Here is a 15,911-nt window from a genome sequence, read left to right as displayed (position 1 = left end):
CCGGTCTGTCTGGAGATGGGCCTGGCCCTGCACCTGCCTGGGTCGGGAGCTCCCCACCACGGGCCAAAGTCCAGATTGCACCAGTTTCCCCGGCCACAAAGAGGCCAACAAGCTTCAGGTACATGTTGAGAGCAACGTGCAGGAAGGCATCTTCTGTGAGGAGGGCATCCTTGTCAAAGTAGGGAAGGAGGCTAAAAGGCAGACACAGGTGTCAGGTGACCTGACCTCACACGTCTGAGGCTGGTGGCAGGCAGCAGGGGCGCAGCCTCTCTTGTCTTGAGGGACCCCTGCTGTCCTTCCCCTGACCTTCAGGTCCTGAGGGTTACCTGTAGAAGGCGACTGGCAGCAGCCTGATCTGGTGGTCGGGGGCCAGGCTGAGGAGGGTGCGCCCCAAGGGGACATCTGCAAAACCGAGGGGCTTGTCAGCAGTGCAGGGGCCTCCCATAGGGTCAGGGTCTCCAGGAATCGTGTGCGTGCTGACCCAGGGGCAGTGACCTCACGCCACAGACTAGGGGGTGGGGGCCGGGTCCCTGAAATCCCAGGGCTCCACTAAATTATTAAATGAGTCTGCATACTTAAGCAAGAACATAAAGTTGCAAAAACGAATTTTTAAAGTGAGCCCCAAGGAAGGCTCCTGTGTAACCATTTGAAAGTTGCTTCTGAAGAGAAGGACTAAGGAGTTGGCTGAAGTCTGACCTGCTCCTGGCAGAGGGCTGGGGGCCAGCACAGACATGGCTGGCAGCCTCTGGATTTCTCACCCGCCTCCGTCAGCTGAAAGACCAGCAGCCAGGAAATCCTCCTCCTCTGCAGACACCCCAAGATCTCCGCACAGATGTCCAGAGCCTTCAGGGAGCTAACAGCCTGTGACCCACAGAAGAACAGGAGAACTCAAAGATGACAGCGGACAAGGAGGGGGTGTCTACCTGGGGCCCTGCACAGACCCTCAGGGTGCAGGGTCTGAAGGAAGACCCCACAAGGCAGGCCCGTGGCCTGGGGTTTTCTCTCCTGAGAAAGCTTTTGCCCCAAAGGTACCACGCCTCCCCTGCTCAAGAGACCTAACTTAAGAGGTCTGCAGGGAAATGGGGATCCATGGTTTCAGGCGCCCTGAGGGCAGGGGCTCACCAACCTGTCCAATGTGGGAGAGGGTCTGACTTACCTGTGGAATCAGATATGAAGACAGCAGGTCCATCAAGGAAAAGAAAAACAGGGAAACAAACAGCTACAAATAAAAAAACATCCACTCACAACATAAGACTACCTGTATTCTGTTCCCTGACAGTAACTATAAGTAAAAAACATTCCTCACTAATTGAGCATTTTACAGACCTAGGTTAGAAATCTTTAGGGGGATCTTCACAGGAATAAAATTTCCAGTTGCTCTTAAGACAATTTAATGGGTTATAAACAATTACTGCTTGGGGACCCATCTCTGTGGGCCTGTAAGGGGACAGTGGTCTGGAAGATACAAAGCCACTGAAAGCCTTCCAAATTTTACAGCCTGAAAAGTCTAAGAACAGATGCTCCCTGGGAGTCTGTTACTTGAAATTATAATCACTCAAACCCCACAGCTCAGCAGTTGTTGTCATGCAGGTGTGTACAACCTGAGCTGCTGGGGAGTTCTGGGTTTTAGAGAACCAGGGGTTCAGCTGGGTGCACCATGGCAGCTCCCAGTAGGGACACCAGCCTGCCCTCTGAGCAGCCCTCCATCCTGTCCTGGTCTCAGCGAGCAGCTGAATGGGGTGCAGGTACCTTGATGGGTGTCAGTCAACCCTAACCACCCCCACCCAGGGATTGTGGAGAGGATAAACAGGTCAAATAAAAGCAGTTGGGAGTTAACCTGAGAGTAAGTCTTATCAAACCTATACACCCAGGAAGGTTTACTTCCAAATAAAGTCACAAGGACCCCAAACACTTGTCTGTCCTTGAAAAGCACAGTGTTGTTAGATGAACCCTGAGAAGGTGAGCTTGCAGGAAGAGGGTGTCATCCTTGCCTCCTCTCCTTGGCCATCCAGCTTCCCCAGCTCCTGCCATATGCTCTCCTTCCTGGCCCGTTGAATCACAAAGTGCAGGGCAGCTGCGCAGAGCCAGGACGGGCCAGGTGCAGGGGATGGTGTGAGGGGGGAGGAGACACTGCGCAGACAAGAGGAGTGTGTCACCACAGGAACCCCCGCCCCAACCTGGCTCTGCACAGACTGGCCCTATGCCCTGGACACAGGAAGCGGTGCAGCTTGCAGGGGGTCTCAGCTTTGACAGGAGGGTGTGGAACACAGGGTCGCCTGGAACCCTTCCCCCAACCCCCAGACCCCAGAATCTGCACCAGCTTCCCACACAACCCCTGCTCCAATTGCACTGTGATGTTCAAGGTCCTTCAGCAGGCTGAAACGGCCAAAAGTGAAAAACAGAATACAGTGCATTGATTTAAGAAACTTTCCTGCTCTCTATACGATTAGTCAATGGGCAAACTGGCTTTCCTTGTTTTCTGAGGTTTCCAGCATCCCTGACTCTTTGGGGGTGCCTGAGGGATGGAAATGGTCACAGAGGAAAACGTAAGGAGGCTGGAGGGGACCAGTGATCCTCTCAGTGACGTCTAGGAGGGCATCTGCAGGGAAGTAACAGGAGACGGGCAAGTGAACCCTGCACCTTGCAGGGCCTGTCCAGAGGCCTCTCCGGCTCCTGAGATGCTGGGCAGGTCAATGAGAGCATGTGACCATACTCACCTCTCAGCGAAGAGGTGGGCCTCCTGCAGCTTCTGCAGCTCTGCAGGCAGCGGGCTCTGGGACCACCTCCTCCACCGGCAGTGCAGCTCGGGCTCCAGGCTCGACCACCACAGCTCATGGGAGAGAACGGGCACTGACAGTCATTCCCCCCCACCACGACGCTTTGGAGATCTCAGTGACCCCGACCATCTGGGTAGGACATATCCACCTGCTGAGTGGGCTGACACCCACTCCCCCAAGCCTGGCTCTGCTCATCTAGTGCTTCTTAACTACAAGGACAGTGTCTCATCTATGGCCCAACACAGCTCATCCTCAGAGGACACATGGTTGCCCAGGGAGCTCAGTGGGGGACATGCTGCTCTGAAAGAATGGGGCTGTGTCCTCCCTCCTGACAAAAGGAGAAGTGGTAAGAAAGCCCACAAGCGAGCCCCATCTGAGGAACTTCAGAACACCATGCAGGGGCAGGCCTACAAGGGCTGAGCCGGCAGCTTCAGCCCAGAGCAGTGTGAATGACTCCTGTTGCTGGCTGTGGCGTGAATGGACTCTTGCAACCCTGACCTCCCGCTCCAGTTCTGCTCCCGGGGGCATCTTCTCCTGACTTAACACCCACTGTGCCTGGGATCACACAGCCAGGAAGCCCTAGACGGATGTGCGACCTCCAGCCTCACTGACTCCCACGGCACCCCTCCAGGCCCAGGAGCTCCCCCATGAAGATGGCAGGCCTACCAGAGCAGAAGTGAGCAGCAGGGGGCACTGGGTCTGGCAGGCGGTCAGGGCCAAGTCAGCTGCCAGGGATGGGTCTCTGCTTCGTGCACAGGTGTTGAGGAGACCCTGGGGGAGGAGATCCCCACTGCTGGGTTTGCACGTGGACCTTGGGAGCCACTGCACATACGAGGGCCAGGCCAGAGGTCTGAGGAGTGACATGGGAGGGGTGGTGGGAACTGGAATTACCCTGAAGAAGTGGACAGTGATGTCGTGGGTAAGGGCACCATCGTGGGAGAAGTTCCTCTGCAAGATAGTAGAGGCCAGTGAGGAAGGAAGGCAGAAGACGAGGGTGGGCGGCCACATGCTGTCCCTCATCCCCCCACACCTGGCTGCTTTCACAGGTCGTTCTCAGAGCTTGAGGGGGAACAGCCTCCAGAACGAACTTGAACAGAAAATCTCACCTCATTTCTGCTGCTCCCCAGTTACCCTATAAGCTCCGCATAGATGACCAGAACCTCAGATCAGCCTCCAGCTACGTGGTGCATTTTTACAAAGCCTCCTGCGGGGGCACAGTACCTCCCATCCCTGACTGTGCACAAGCAAGGGCGGGCACCCTTCGGAGCCTGAAGAGCCAGGTGTGGGCACTGTCTGGCTTCTGTGCCCAGAGGTGAAGCAGACAGGTCGGTCAGCACTTCTGGGGCCCAAACCACTAACCTGGGGAAGGTTCTGTGAAGGAGTCATCTTCCAGAGAGGGCACTGGCCCCGGTCTCTGGTCTCGCTGCCTGTGTCCAACAGGGTGAAGGACTCCCTGCGGCTCCAAGTGCCACGGCCTGTCCTCAGTAACCCCATGCAGGTGGGGCCCATACCGAGGCCACTGGCTCCATGTAACCACAGATGCACTCCTGAACTTTCCCCAGAACCAGCCCATGGTGCCCACATGACCCCCAACCCCGCACCTGATCTCGCTTGCTCCACACCTACCAACTCTGAGTTGACCAAGTGGAAGAAATCAGCACAGCTGGGGGTGGCCGGCTGCTCCGCACAGGGGCTGCTGACCAACATGGAGGGGGGCAGGCCGAGGAGGGTGCTGGGAGGATGGAGGTATGGACAGTGACCCCCGAGAGCAACGCTTGGAGCAGCAGCCACCCTCCCGGCCTGCTGGGAACTGGCCCTAGTCTGTGGCCCGTCCCTCCCTGGAGGGCCTAGGCTCTTGTGTTGCTGGGCCCACAGATACCACTGTGCATCCCCAAAGCAGCCATGCAGTTTCATGATGACCCAGGGTGGGAGCAGTGTATGAACCAACCAGCTCACTAGCCTGGGAAGGATGTCAATTCACAGCTCAGTTGTGGTGAAGTTGCTGCGAGGACCCCTGAGCCCACATTCAATGTGAGGCCTTTGAACTGAAGGGATCCTGGGTCCAGACCCTGCTCTTCAGGGGACTCCCGGGGAGAGGCCACCCCAGAGACCCACGACTAGAGGGAAGAGAACCCAAAGTGGGGAGAGACCCTGGGATACAACCGTGTTACCGTTTGCACGTGAGCAGCTCCCGCTGTCTCTGGAGGCGGCTGGCCACGTCCCACCCATGAGCCAGCGCCTGAAGGCGTCTGTGGAAAACTCCAAAGAGAAAGTGTCCGCGGGAAGCAGCGTGGCCGAGGGGTGCAGGGCACTGTTCCAGGTCAGCAGCCATCTCCTGGAGACGGCAGCAGATGAAGAGCACCCGTCTCCTCATCGCCCTGTCACACGTGACCTCTAAGCCCACAACTCCTGCTGTGGCTGCCCTCCCAGGTACTTCTTGCATTTCCCATTACGATGGACACAGAGGACAGACATCCCTTTTGTGTGAGGTGTTAGGATCTCCCTTTCATCCTTCACATTTTCTAAATTCAGGCACTTTTAAAGAGAGACAGCGAGAATTCCAGGTCCCATAAGACAGAGCTGCATGGGCACGTCCAGTTTCAGACTCCCAGCGCACAGCCGGCGAGAAGGAAGGAAGGGCCTGGTCTGCTCTCTGACCCCAGAGCCCACTCTCAGGGGATCTGGGTGGCAGCATGCTGACAGAAAGGCACTTTTCACTCCAGGCTGAGAACACACAGGGCTTCTGCACCCTTCTCAGTGCTCCTGCCTCAGTGACAAGTGACCCAGGAAACAGGAGGGGCTCCAGCCCCTGGTCTTTGCAAACTCTCGATACTCAGCCAAGTGGAGGGTTATTTATATCAGTTCTCAAGAGTCTGTCCTCCCAGCACAGCACCCAGAGTTAAAGAGCAGAGAATGGGAGTAGTAACCAAGTTACTACTGAAGTCCATATTTTTACTTCCTGTTTTCTAATCTTAAATGTCTTAAAGCCTGGAGATGCTTCCTGTATTTCATCTTTCATTTTTGTGTTCCTGTGATGTTCATGGTGACATGTGTTCACAGAACACGTGGTCTCTCGTCTGAGTGACCAGGTCTGTGACTCAGGCTTTCATTCTGTTTAAAACAGGCGTCTGGACTCATTGGATACTCAATAAATATCTTGATAGCACATGGCTTTGATGCAGTGGACACGCTGAATTTTGCATTTTCTAACTCACCTGCAATCGGGAAAAAATGTCCCGATTTCCTTTGCAGCCACCGAGAACCAAATCAGAATTCTCTGAGTGATGATAACTCCTCGAACTGAAATAAAAACACAGTGAAAGCCTCCTTAGTGTCTCCTATCTCTGCTGGGCTACCTCTTCTTCTCCTGCCTCCAGTATGGCCTGTGGTCACAGGGCCAGGGAGTACCCAGGGACCACAGGGCATGCATGGTGCCCCAGCAACAACACAAAGCCAGCAACCAGCTCCGCCAACATATCAAAATGATTACGTGCCATAACCAACTGGGATTTATCCTAAGAATGCAAGGTTGGCTCAATATACAAAAATCAATTAATGTAATAAACATGAGTAGAATAGAAATCCAAAACCCACACAGATAAAGCATTAAGTTCAACACCACCTCATGATTAAAAAAAAACTAACTAGGAGTAAAAGGGACCTCCCTCAACCTGGCAAAGGGCAGTTATGAAGAACCCACAGTTCACATTGTACTCAATGATGAGAGACTGCAAACTGTCCTCCCAAGACCAGGACCAGGACAAAGTGTCTGCTCCTACTGCCTCCAGTGAGCACTGCACTGTAAAGTTCTAGACAGGACAATTCAGCAAATAAATCAGCACATAAAAGTGATTCGGATTGGAAAGGAAAAAGTTAAACCATCTCTATTCACAGATGACAAGACCTTATATACAGAAAATCATAAAGAATTAACCATAAAAAGCCATCTGAGCAAATAAGTGAAATTAAAGCAATGACCCATTTACAATGGTGCTAAAAAAAATAAAATACTTCAGAATAAATTTAATCAAGGAGATGCAAGACTTGCACACTGAAAACTATAAAACACTATTGAAAAATATTAAAGATGACCTAAACAAATGGAGGGACCCAAACTGATATACAGATACAGTGCAGTCATTATCAGAATCCCAGCTCATTTTGTACAAATTGATAAGCTGATCCTAAAACCCAGATGGAGCTGCAACGGCTCCAGAACAATCTTGATAAAGAAGGACAAAGTTAGCGGACTCACGTGTTCCAGTTTTACTTCCTTGTTTACTTTTTGGCCACACTGTGCAGCTTGTGGGACTGTAGTTACCCAAGGATTGAACCCGGGCCCTTAGCAGTAAAAGCGTGGAGTCCTAACCACTGGTCTGCCAGAGAATTCCCACATTTTCCAATTTTAAAACTTATTACAAAGCTATTAGTAATCAAAATAGTGTGGTCCTAGCACAGGGATAGATGTAAAGATACGTAGAACAGAGTTGAGAGTCCGGAAGTAAACTCTCACACATATGGTGAGTGGACTTTTGACAAGAGTAACAAGACCATTCAATGGGGAAAGAACAGTCTTTTCAGCAAAAGGGGCAATTGGACATTCACATACAAAAGAATGGGGCTAGATCCCTACCTCACATCTTACAAAAAATTAAATCAGAAGACTTCCCTGGTGTTTCAGTGGTTAAGAATCCTCTTGCAATGCAGGAGATGTGGGCTCCATGCCCAGTCAGGAAGCTAAGATCCCACATGCTGAGACGCAACTGAGCCTGTGGGCTGTAACTGGAAAGTCTGTGTGCCTCAACCAAGACCTGATGCAGTCAAATAAATAAATTTAGGGAAAAAAAGTAACTCAAAATGGATCAAAGGCCCAAAAGCTAAAACTAAAAACAGATGAATACGGCTTCTTCAAAATGTGAAACTTATATGAATCAAAGTACTCTACCAAGGGAGTGAACCAATGACTTAAGCGATGGGAGAAAGCATCTGTGATTCACGTATCTCAAGGGACCTGGCATCTGGACTATACAAAGAACCCTTACGACTCAACAAGCAAATAGCCCAATTGTAAATGGGCAAAGGATCTGATCAGACATTTGTCCAAAAAAGATAAATAAATGGTCAACACTGTGAGCCATTAGGGAAAAGCAAATCAAAACCATAACAAGATAACATCACATACCACCTGGACACAGTATATGTCCTCAACCAGGAGGATGATGAGACTGAACAGGCCATGTCAGACGCCCACAGCCTGCACAGCCCAGACGGGACTGGGAAGGCCTGCCTCTCATGGCAGCCAGTCCGCACCAGTACTTCCTGCACGATGGGTGGCGACACTGGAGCCCACCACCTACTAGACCTTTTATTCTCCTCACGTTTGCTGACCAGGTGACTCACAGAGAGAAAGATGATACTAGAAGCTTGCCTTCATTGCGAAGATTCAGACTTGCTATCAGATAAGTGCAAATGTGTGGACCAAGAGAAATAAAAACATTCTTAGAGCTACCAAAATCAAAACACACGTGCCTCTGGGCACCAACGTTCCTAACCTTTGGCAGAAGTCCATAAGCACGTTGACCAGGGTGGTGCAAGCGGCTTCCAGGTCTCCGTCGCAGCCACCGGCAGCAGAGGGCATGGGGAGGAAGTGCTGGTGGATGGCCCACTGCTGGAAGTCCTGCCTACAATGCAAACGCCAGGGTCTGTGCCGAGGGAGGCCACCTCGGCTGGAGGGGTGGGGGACCGCAGGTGCATGGCTGCTGAGCGGGGGGCGGAGGGGGCTTCTGTACTGGCTGGGTCCAGCAGCAGAGTGTCCAGATGTGGACCAGGCTCCCCGGTGCTAAGACCACAGGGAGACCAGAACCCAAGTAGGGCCTCAGCTACAACCACGAGAGGCAGGGGGCACTGCAGTGAGGAGCGAAGGAAGGAGGCCCTGACCTGACTCCTCACTGACAGCACAGTGTGCTGAGGGAGAGCTAAGAAGGCGTACTCTGGATCTGCATGCCAGGACGCTGCAGAGGAGGGAGGCCCCGGGCTCATGAGCACAGGAAGGAAGCACTCAGGAAGCAAGCCGGGCACAAAGCTGATAGGTGGGAGTACCCCACCAGCCCCTCCACCCCACCCTCTGAGCTGCAGAAGGCAGTGTCGTCACTCCCACTCCCACTCCTGTTTGCTGTCCTTCCTAAGTCTGCTTGTTCCATCGGAATCTGACACCATGTCACAGCATCTCTGTGTGCGGAAGCGTCTCTGACCACACCACAGATGGTGGCCTGAGGACAGCCACCCCTGCTGCAAAGCCCCTCAGCACATGCCTGAGCCCCAGACAGCACGCCTTACGGCTCAGCCATCTCATCCACCGGCCCCGGGACCCACAGGGGCTCAGACCCCAATTTGCTCACTCCTGGTGCCGCGCCTCGAAGCCAGAATTGGCGAAGCCCTGCCTGCCCTGTCCCTCCTTGGCTGACACCAGCTGAGATCGTGGCTCCCTGACCACAGCCCTCAGGGGTTCAGACTCCTTGGTCCTCACCCACCAGCACCTGCTTCCACAGCCCTGCTGTATTGTTCTGCCTGCCTCCGGGCTGCACAGTCCCTCGGCGGGAGTGCCCGCTCAGGGCTAAAAGGGTGGAAGTGCAGGTGGGGAGCCCCGTCTGTTTTGTTCATGCTACATCCCTAGCTCCTAGAACATTCTAGAAATGTCTGCCGAACCACAGGAGCCCAGGAAGTGATCCTTGAATAATAGAATGAGTAAAATTATACTCACAGACTGTACAATAACATAGACTGTATGTTAAACTGAACATTAAATTAAGGATATCATGACACAAAATAGTGTAATGTTTTAAAGGGCAAATCCTTTAAGCACTTACCTTTCTGTATCTGAAAGAGAATCAACTTCAGGCTGAATTTCTATTTCCAGCTGTAACCAGTCTCTATAAGTCAACTGAGAGAAAAAGCTCAAGTGACCACCATGCCAAGGACGGAGCACAGAAGCCCCAGGGCGGGCTGTGAATGTGGCTCTCATCACAGCTGGAGGTCTCCTGTGTCTCAGACCCTCATCCTCACGCCACTTCCCAGTGTTAGACAGGGAGCTTGGCATGAAGCCCCAAGAACCAATAATTTAACCCTGAAAGTGAAGCTAACTGAAACTTTTCAAACTGGTCTTAAATTGCTTCCTCCACACTGCTGCCTGGCCCTGGACAGATAGTGGTGTCTGCACAACTCAGGTTTCAGCTCACCAAACTGGGCATATAACGTGAAGCTTCCAGCAGTCGCACAGCACTCGCCCTGTCTTTAAATTCTGGGGCAGCTCCACACGTCCACAGGGACTAACCTCAAAACCTCATGTTGTGTGAAGCAGGTGTCCCAGGGAGGGACAGCAGGACCTACCTGGAGCCCCTCCTGCTTCAACAGTTCCTGCAGGGCTCTTTGCTTCCACAGGCAGAGGGCAGCTCTCCGCCAGTCCACGGAAGGCAGGCACAGGGGCCTCCAGGGTGGGCTAGCCGGGTCCTCCTGAGACGGGGGGTCTCGGGCTTCTGGGAACCATCTGAACATGATGAACTGGAACTGAAAAAAGCCAGTGGCGTGTGTGCTGTGAGGCTGGCCACGCTCAGCTGGCAGTGGGGAGCCCCTGCTCCTCAGATGGCACTTCAGGGGGCAGCAGCTCTGACCGTACATCTGAGACCACTGTGTCCTGCAGTCGTGCTCAGCCGTCCCCTGAGGCTCGCTGGCACTGGGGTCTGTGTGAGATGCTCCTGGGTGATGGATGAGCCACCAGTCTTTCCTTACAAGACAGAAACCCCCGCCCTGTGCTGCTGGAGTCACAGGCAGTGCAAGGGTACCATGGCAGCTTGGGACCTGAGGTGGGCTTCCTCTTCTGGGAAGCCACTTCCCCTGACCTGCCCTTGTCCCACACTGTGAAACTGTGGTAGTGGCCCCCAGGCTGCTCCTACAAGGCAGCTCCTAGCAGGGCCCAGGAGTCCAACACTGAGCCTGGAACTGAGAAGCAGGCTCATCGCCGAGGGGACAGGCTCCCTGGAACTCTGCATGTGCCGCAACCCTGGCTCCCGCTGGAACGGACAGCCCTGCCACCCTTGACACAGAATCCCAACACGCAGTCTCCAGGGTTATCTTTAGAGGAAGTACAGAGTGCCTCTTTACCTGGGAAGACACTTCTTGTGGCTAATGAGCCAATTTTGTAAACGGGAGGGACATCTGTGGTTCATCTTACACCCCCTCTTCTTAATTCAGCCAGAAAGAAAAGGCATAAGGCAGTAATAGCCCGCCACAGACCAGGGTGGTGCCGAGCACGAGATGGAGGCCACACAGCCTTGGGCCAGAGACCCATAGAAAACAGGAACTTGGCCGAGAAAGGAACCCAGAAGACTCACCTTTTTTATAAGGCCAGGAGACAGACAGCTGTGCAGAAGCTCATGTGACTGGGAAAACTTACACAAGGAGTAAGAAATTGCTGCTGTAGAAAATCTGAAAGCAGAAAACGGAAATTATAGAAACAGGATCCACACAAAATACAGGGTGGAAGAGTCAGCATGAGTCACACAAAGTGAACCAAGGGCATCCCAGCACCCCCACCCCACCCCCAGTAATGCATCTTGGAAAATGTAAACATGCAAGCACTACATGTAAGGGCTTGCCTCCCCAGCGTGTCGGGGAGGGCGTGCCCCATGGGGTTCACGGGCATGACCACACATTGTTTGCTGTTCCTGCCTACAAGGACCTCCAAGCCAGGGAGAAGTGGGTCCAGCTGCAGCCTCAGCTCTTCCCACCCATGGTGGCTGTGACGAGTCAGGCAGAAGCTGTCGAGAGCAGAGCTGACCCCGAGGCTGGCAGGGAGTCTGGGCGGTGAGGACAGGGCCTGACTCCCGGGGGCCTTGTCAGTGAGAGCTGCTCCTCTGCTTGGCTCTCCCTCTCTGCTGACGTCAGCTTAGTCTGCAAGCCGGGACCCTGGTCCCTGCCAACTTCCCTCCCTGCCAGAGTCTCTGGCTTCTGTCCTGACTTCAGTCTGTTCACCTCAGCAGCTGCAGAAAGCCCCAGGTGTCTGCCACGGCATGGCTGCTCTCGCCCCAGCCATGAGACCTGCCAGCCCAGCGCTGGGCTCCCTGCAATTGCTGGGTCTCGGGAGAGGTTCTGGTGGTGTGTGTGCAGTGACAGGACAGCCATGCGTGCAGAGAAGTCCCCCAGAGAAGGCTGCTCGCCACAGGGAGACCCCAGAACTGAACCTGAGGGGCAGGTCCACCCAGCTGCCAGCCACCCAGCCTGGAGAAGGACACCTGCAGCCCAGAGCCAGTGTCTCCAAAGGCAGGGAGCAAGGCAGGATGACCTCACTGTCCTAACCAGAGATACCAGCAGGCGCCCAGATACATCCAGACGAGGCTCCTTCCGGGAGGTGTGGACTAGCATAGCACAGAGCACATGTGTCTGTGCTGTCTAGGGAACACATGTTACTGCTGACAAGAGGCGCACTTACTTCAGACACAGGGTTGAGGCCTGCTGGGCTGCGCAGGGCAGGAGGCTGTCGATGAACTCGGGGATGGGCAGGCCCCTGGCAGGGGCGGGGGGTCCCACGTGCACCTTGGGGAGCACAGACTTGGACTCGCCCAGGTGAACAGCCAGCACAGCCAAGCCCAGCACATGTGAGGCACTCAGGCTTGGGCCCTAAGATGAGAGAAAAGGTGTTCGGTGCTGCGGGGCAGGGTGCGGGACCCATTCCCAGCTGGAGGGAATGGCAGCCCTACCTGGTGACGGAGCAGCTGGCAGAGCCTGGTGAGCACGGCTGGCAGGAATCTGCGTCCACACAGGGCCCTCACGAAGTGGGTGGCCCAGGGGCCCTGCCTACGGGGACAGCCACAGAGAACAGGGCAGTGGCAGTCCCAGCCCTCCCAGCCCATGGATGAGCAGGCAGGCACCGCAGATCCAGGAAAAGCCAAGTCACTCCCCAGAGAGCAGGCTCACCTGCTGCGAGGCTGCCTTGGCCATGTGCCTGTGGTATATCAGCCCCTAGCCCTCCCTGCCCTCCCCCAGTGCAGCAAGACATCGGGGGCGGCCCAGGGCCCAGAACTGGACCAAGACCGACGGCCTCTCAGCAGGAGCACCAGGCCGCCCTTGGGATAGCTCCAACCACCTGCTGGGACTGCCCGGCTTCTACCTGTCCGGTGGGCCGACGCTGGAGGCTGCCATGAGGTTCTGACAAAAAGACGTCAGCAGGAGGTCCACCACCTGAGAGGAAAGGTCTCGTCAGAGAGTTTACACCCTGGACACACAGGATCAGAGTTAAGCTCATGAGACTACAAAACAGGCTACTGCCCAGCGAAGGCTGCCACTCCCAGGTCACAGGAACCCCCAGACCCTGGGAAGGTCCCCCTGGGTCATGATGGGATGTGTCAGTGGAGAACAGGGTCAGCAGACCTGCCCACACCTTCCTCCCAAATGCAGAGTCTGCATGAAGACAATACCAAACTCAACTCACTCACACACGGTCTCCCACACTCACCCTCTGCTCCCGCGGCTGCAGCTCAGGGGCCTGGATGCTGAGCTGCACCGGGGCCTCTTCGCCACTGCCGACATCCTCGCTGAGGCCCAGGACAGAGTGGAGCCTCTCGGAGACCATGGCCACCTGAGCTGATAGCACTATGAGAGAGGGACTGCCATGAGCAGGGGCGTCCCTGCCTCCACTGTGTCTACACCACTCCCACCTCGAATCACCTGCCACTTCTGCAGGCGCTGACACCTGCTGCAGCCCCTCGACCCAGCCTCGGTGTCCCCCAGGACCACAGGCTGCAGGGGCGGTATTAGGAAGGGCCATGCTGGCCACAAGGGGATGTCCTGGGCCCGCAGGGTGACCACAGCTGTGGCAGAGCTAACCACACAGGGCTGGGATTATGAAAACCATGTGTCACTTCTGACCCTCAATTTTGACTCCTCACAGGCTTCCATGTTCTCTGTAGGTCATATGTGAATGTACATACACTATATGCATTCACAACATACCTAATTTTTTTGATATTTCTAGGCTACATGGTTTATCTGCAAGTTTTTTCAAATTGTCATTTACCTCCAAAAATTAAGTATATTGACTGAAAATAATCTGCATATACTGAATGGACCTGTACAGTTAAAAACATGTCTCATTTATATTAGTTTCTGCATTTAGCATAACAAAAGTCTAAAACTACTGGAACTGAGCACTTGATTTTGTGGCCACCGCATGCTCTGAATTGCACAGACTGGTTCTCCAGGTCCTCCAGAGGAGACAGTCCAGGAGCAGAGACCCAGGGCTGAGGGCTGGAGGTGCCGGGCAGTGGAGGTCAGAAAGAAAACCACACCAGCCCAGCACACAGCTTCCTCCTCTACATCACCTTTCCCACCAGTGCCGAGGAAAGTTCACTTTCCGCCAAGGCTTCGGGACAGCCTGCATGTCAGAAACAAGGCTGCGTCCTCTATGTCCACCGGGGCACGGTCAGGCTTTGTGACAGATGCTGAGCTCAGGGAACGCGATGACCACGGTGGCTCAGGGACCAGCCATGAACTTGAGCACACAGGACATGCCTTCCCACCCACTAACACCCACCGTGGACGGCCCCGCCTGCAGCCCCCTCCTCACCATCATGCTGTGTGGGGTCCGTCATAGAGGCCCTGAGCTCCTGCAGGGCAGCCGTGAGCAGGTCCAGTGGCTCCTCTGCGCCGCTGGGCTCTACCTCCCCTCCCTGGGCTGCATCTGAGAGGCAGGAGGTGATTTTCACAATTGGGCTAGACAGCAAGCACACGGAAGTTTAGGAAAAAACCATGGTTCTATGCACATCATCGCCACAAGTGTAAAATAGTACATATGTAATAAAAAAGACCAAACGCTTGTGGAGGGAGGCTGCGCTGCGGGTATGAATTATGGACAGATGATGGCCAAACTGATGATGATGTTTCTCAAACTTTTAAGTAACATTGTGATACTGTTTTTTTACCACAGGATGTAAGATCAGAAGTAAGAGGAAATTACCAGTCCTCAACATACATTTAAAAGGTTCTAGAAGCCCTTTCCCAAAAGCAGGACCAGGAGTCAGGAAAAGAGGGGCGAGGCTGCTCTCAGCTGTGGACACAGCCCTCCAGCCCCTTGGCACCTCATCAGTGAGATGTTCTGATACGGGTCCAAACAGGTATGGGTCCCCTTGGCCGTCAGAACCTGTGGCAGACTGTGTGAGAGTGTTCTGCCAGACAGAACCAGAGAATAGAATTGCAGGCAGTCAGTCAGCCTGGCTGGCAGGCAGCAGAGGCTGTGACCAGCAAACAGTGGCACCATCTCGACCCTGACAGACCAAGCCCTGTGCAGATGGCACCTTGCTCCTGGGAGGTGGTGGGGTAGGACAGTGTCCCCAGCCACTCCAGGTCTGATGCACTCTTGGCCCAGATCTATATCACTGTCCCCTAGAGACAGCAAGACCCCCACAAACATCACAAAGAGCCGAGGCAGACCCCCAGTAGGACATGGTGCAGAACTAGCATCATGGCCTCAGCCTGGCTGGTCACCTGAATGTAAAGCTCGAATCAGATGGGCAAACAGAAACCACGTCACAACCTCAGCGGGGCACACAAAGATGACAGTCAGGTGGACTTGGTATCGCATCCTCCAGGAAGTGTATGGCAGGTACTTCCCGGCTGAGACCCGAGAGGGCTGACATCACAGCAGCCCTCCTGGTGTCACAGCCATCCCGGGGCTGAGCCAGTCAGTCTCTGAAGCCACAGCTCTGACCAGACCAAGCATGACATGACCAGACCAGAGGGACTAGGGCGCCACCAACAACGTCTCGTGATTTGGGAAGCGGAGATGAGCACGAATGAGGGCCACACCTTCTGGCTGCTTCTGTCCAGCAGTGGAGCAGGCTTGGCGGTAGGTGGAGTACAGGGCTGGGGGAATTTTATCCGCTCTGGGTCAGAAGGAAACAGTAAAATAGTCCACTGCAATTCAAACTGATTCTCAAGGTTACAATTCCAGAAACTACCATAAAACAAAAATATGCAATACAGTAAACTATACAACACAGAAACAGATTATACAATACCACACTACATGACTCTACTGAATAATACATGCTACATAAACATCTGCCAATGGTTTTTGTTGGGTAG

The 15,911-nt window shown here is 54.1% G+C and overlaps 1 protein-coding gene across 4 annotated transcripts in view; it reads right to left on the bottom strand.

Moving 5' to 3' along the window:
- The window catches only part of FANCA (FA complementation group A), a 39,869-nt gene that overhangs the window by 1,627 nt on the left and 22,331 nt on the right, over positions 1-15,911 (bottom strand). For 2 of the 4 annotated variants that reach the window (XR_011482254.1, XM_070451374.1), the window contains exons 21-41: positions 15,633-15,709; positions 14,395-14,508; positions 13,285-13,421; positions 12,940-13,010; positions 12,530-12,626; positions 12,262-12,449; positions 11,165-11,258; positions 10,164-10,340; positions 9,644-9,717; positions 8,330-8,458; positions 5,993-6,077; positions 4,949-5,112; positions 4,404-4,509; positions 3,669-3,725; positions 3,444-3,548; positions 2,718-2,830; positions 1,992-2,130; positions 1,157-1,219; positions 759-861; positions 327-402; positions 38-191 (exon numbers count right to left, since the gene is read on the bottom strand). Coding sequence is in view for 3 of the 4 variants with exons in the window: in XM_070451374.1 (XP_070307475.1) it covers positions 38-191; positions 327-402; positions 759-861; positions 1,157-1,219; positions 1,992-2,130; positions 2,718-2,830; positions 3,444-3,548; positions 3,669-3,725; positions 4,404-4,509; positions 4,949-5,112; positions 5,993-6,077; positions 8,330-8,458; positions 9,644-9,717; positions 10,164-10,340; positions 11,165-11,258; positions 12,262-12,449; positions 12,530-12,626; positions 12,940-13,010; positions 13,285-13,421; positions 14,395-14,508; positions 15,633-15,709 (2,323 nt within the window). In the remaining variant the exon portion in view is untranslated. Of the gene's footprint in view, positions 1-33; positions 192-326; positions 403-758; positions 862-1,156; positions 1,220-1,991; positions 2,131-2,717; positions 2,831-3,443; positions 3,549-3,668; positions 3,726-4,403; positions 4,510-4,948; positions 5,113-5,992; positions 6,078-8,329; positions 8,459-9,643; positions 9,718-10,163; positions 10,341-11,164; positions 11,259-12,261; positions 12,450-12,529; positions 12,627-12,939; positions 13,011-13,284; positions 13,422-14,394; positions 14,509-15,632; positions 15,710-15,911 lie in introns of all 4 variants that reach the window. The other 2 variants (XM_070451376.1, XM_070451375.1) reach the window with 2 other exon arrangements.

Source organism: Odocoileus virginianus, chromosome 20, assembly GCF_023699985.2.
Source record: "Odocoileus virginianus isolate 20LAN1187 ecotype Illinois chromosome 20, Ovbor_1.2, whole genome shotgun sequence".
Lineage (NCBI taxonomy): Eukaryota > Metazoa > Chordata > Mammalia > Artiodactyla > Cervidae > Odocoileus > Odocoileus virginianus.
Note: the sequence above shows the minus strand (reverse complement) of the source record. Positions and strands in the feature narration are given on the sequence as shown.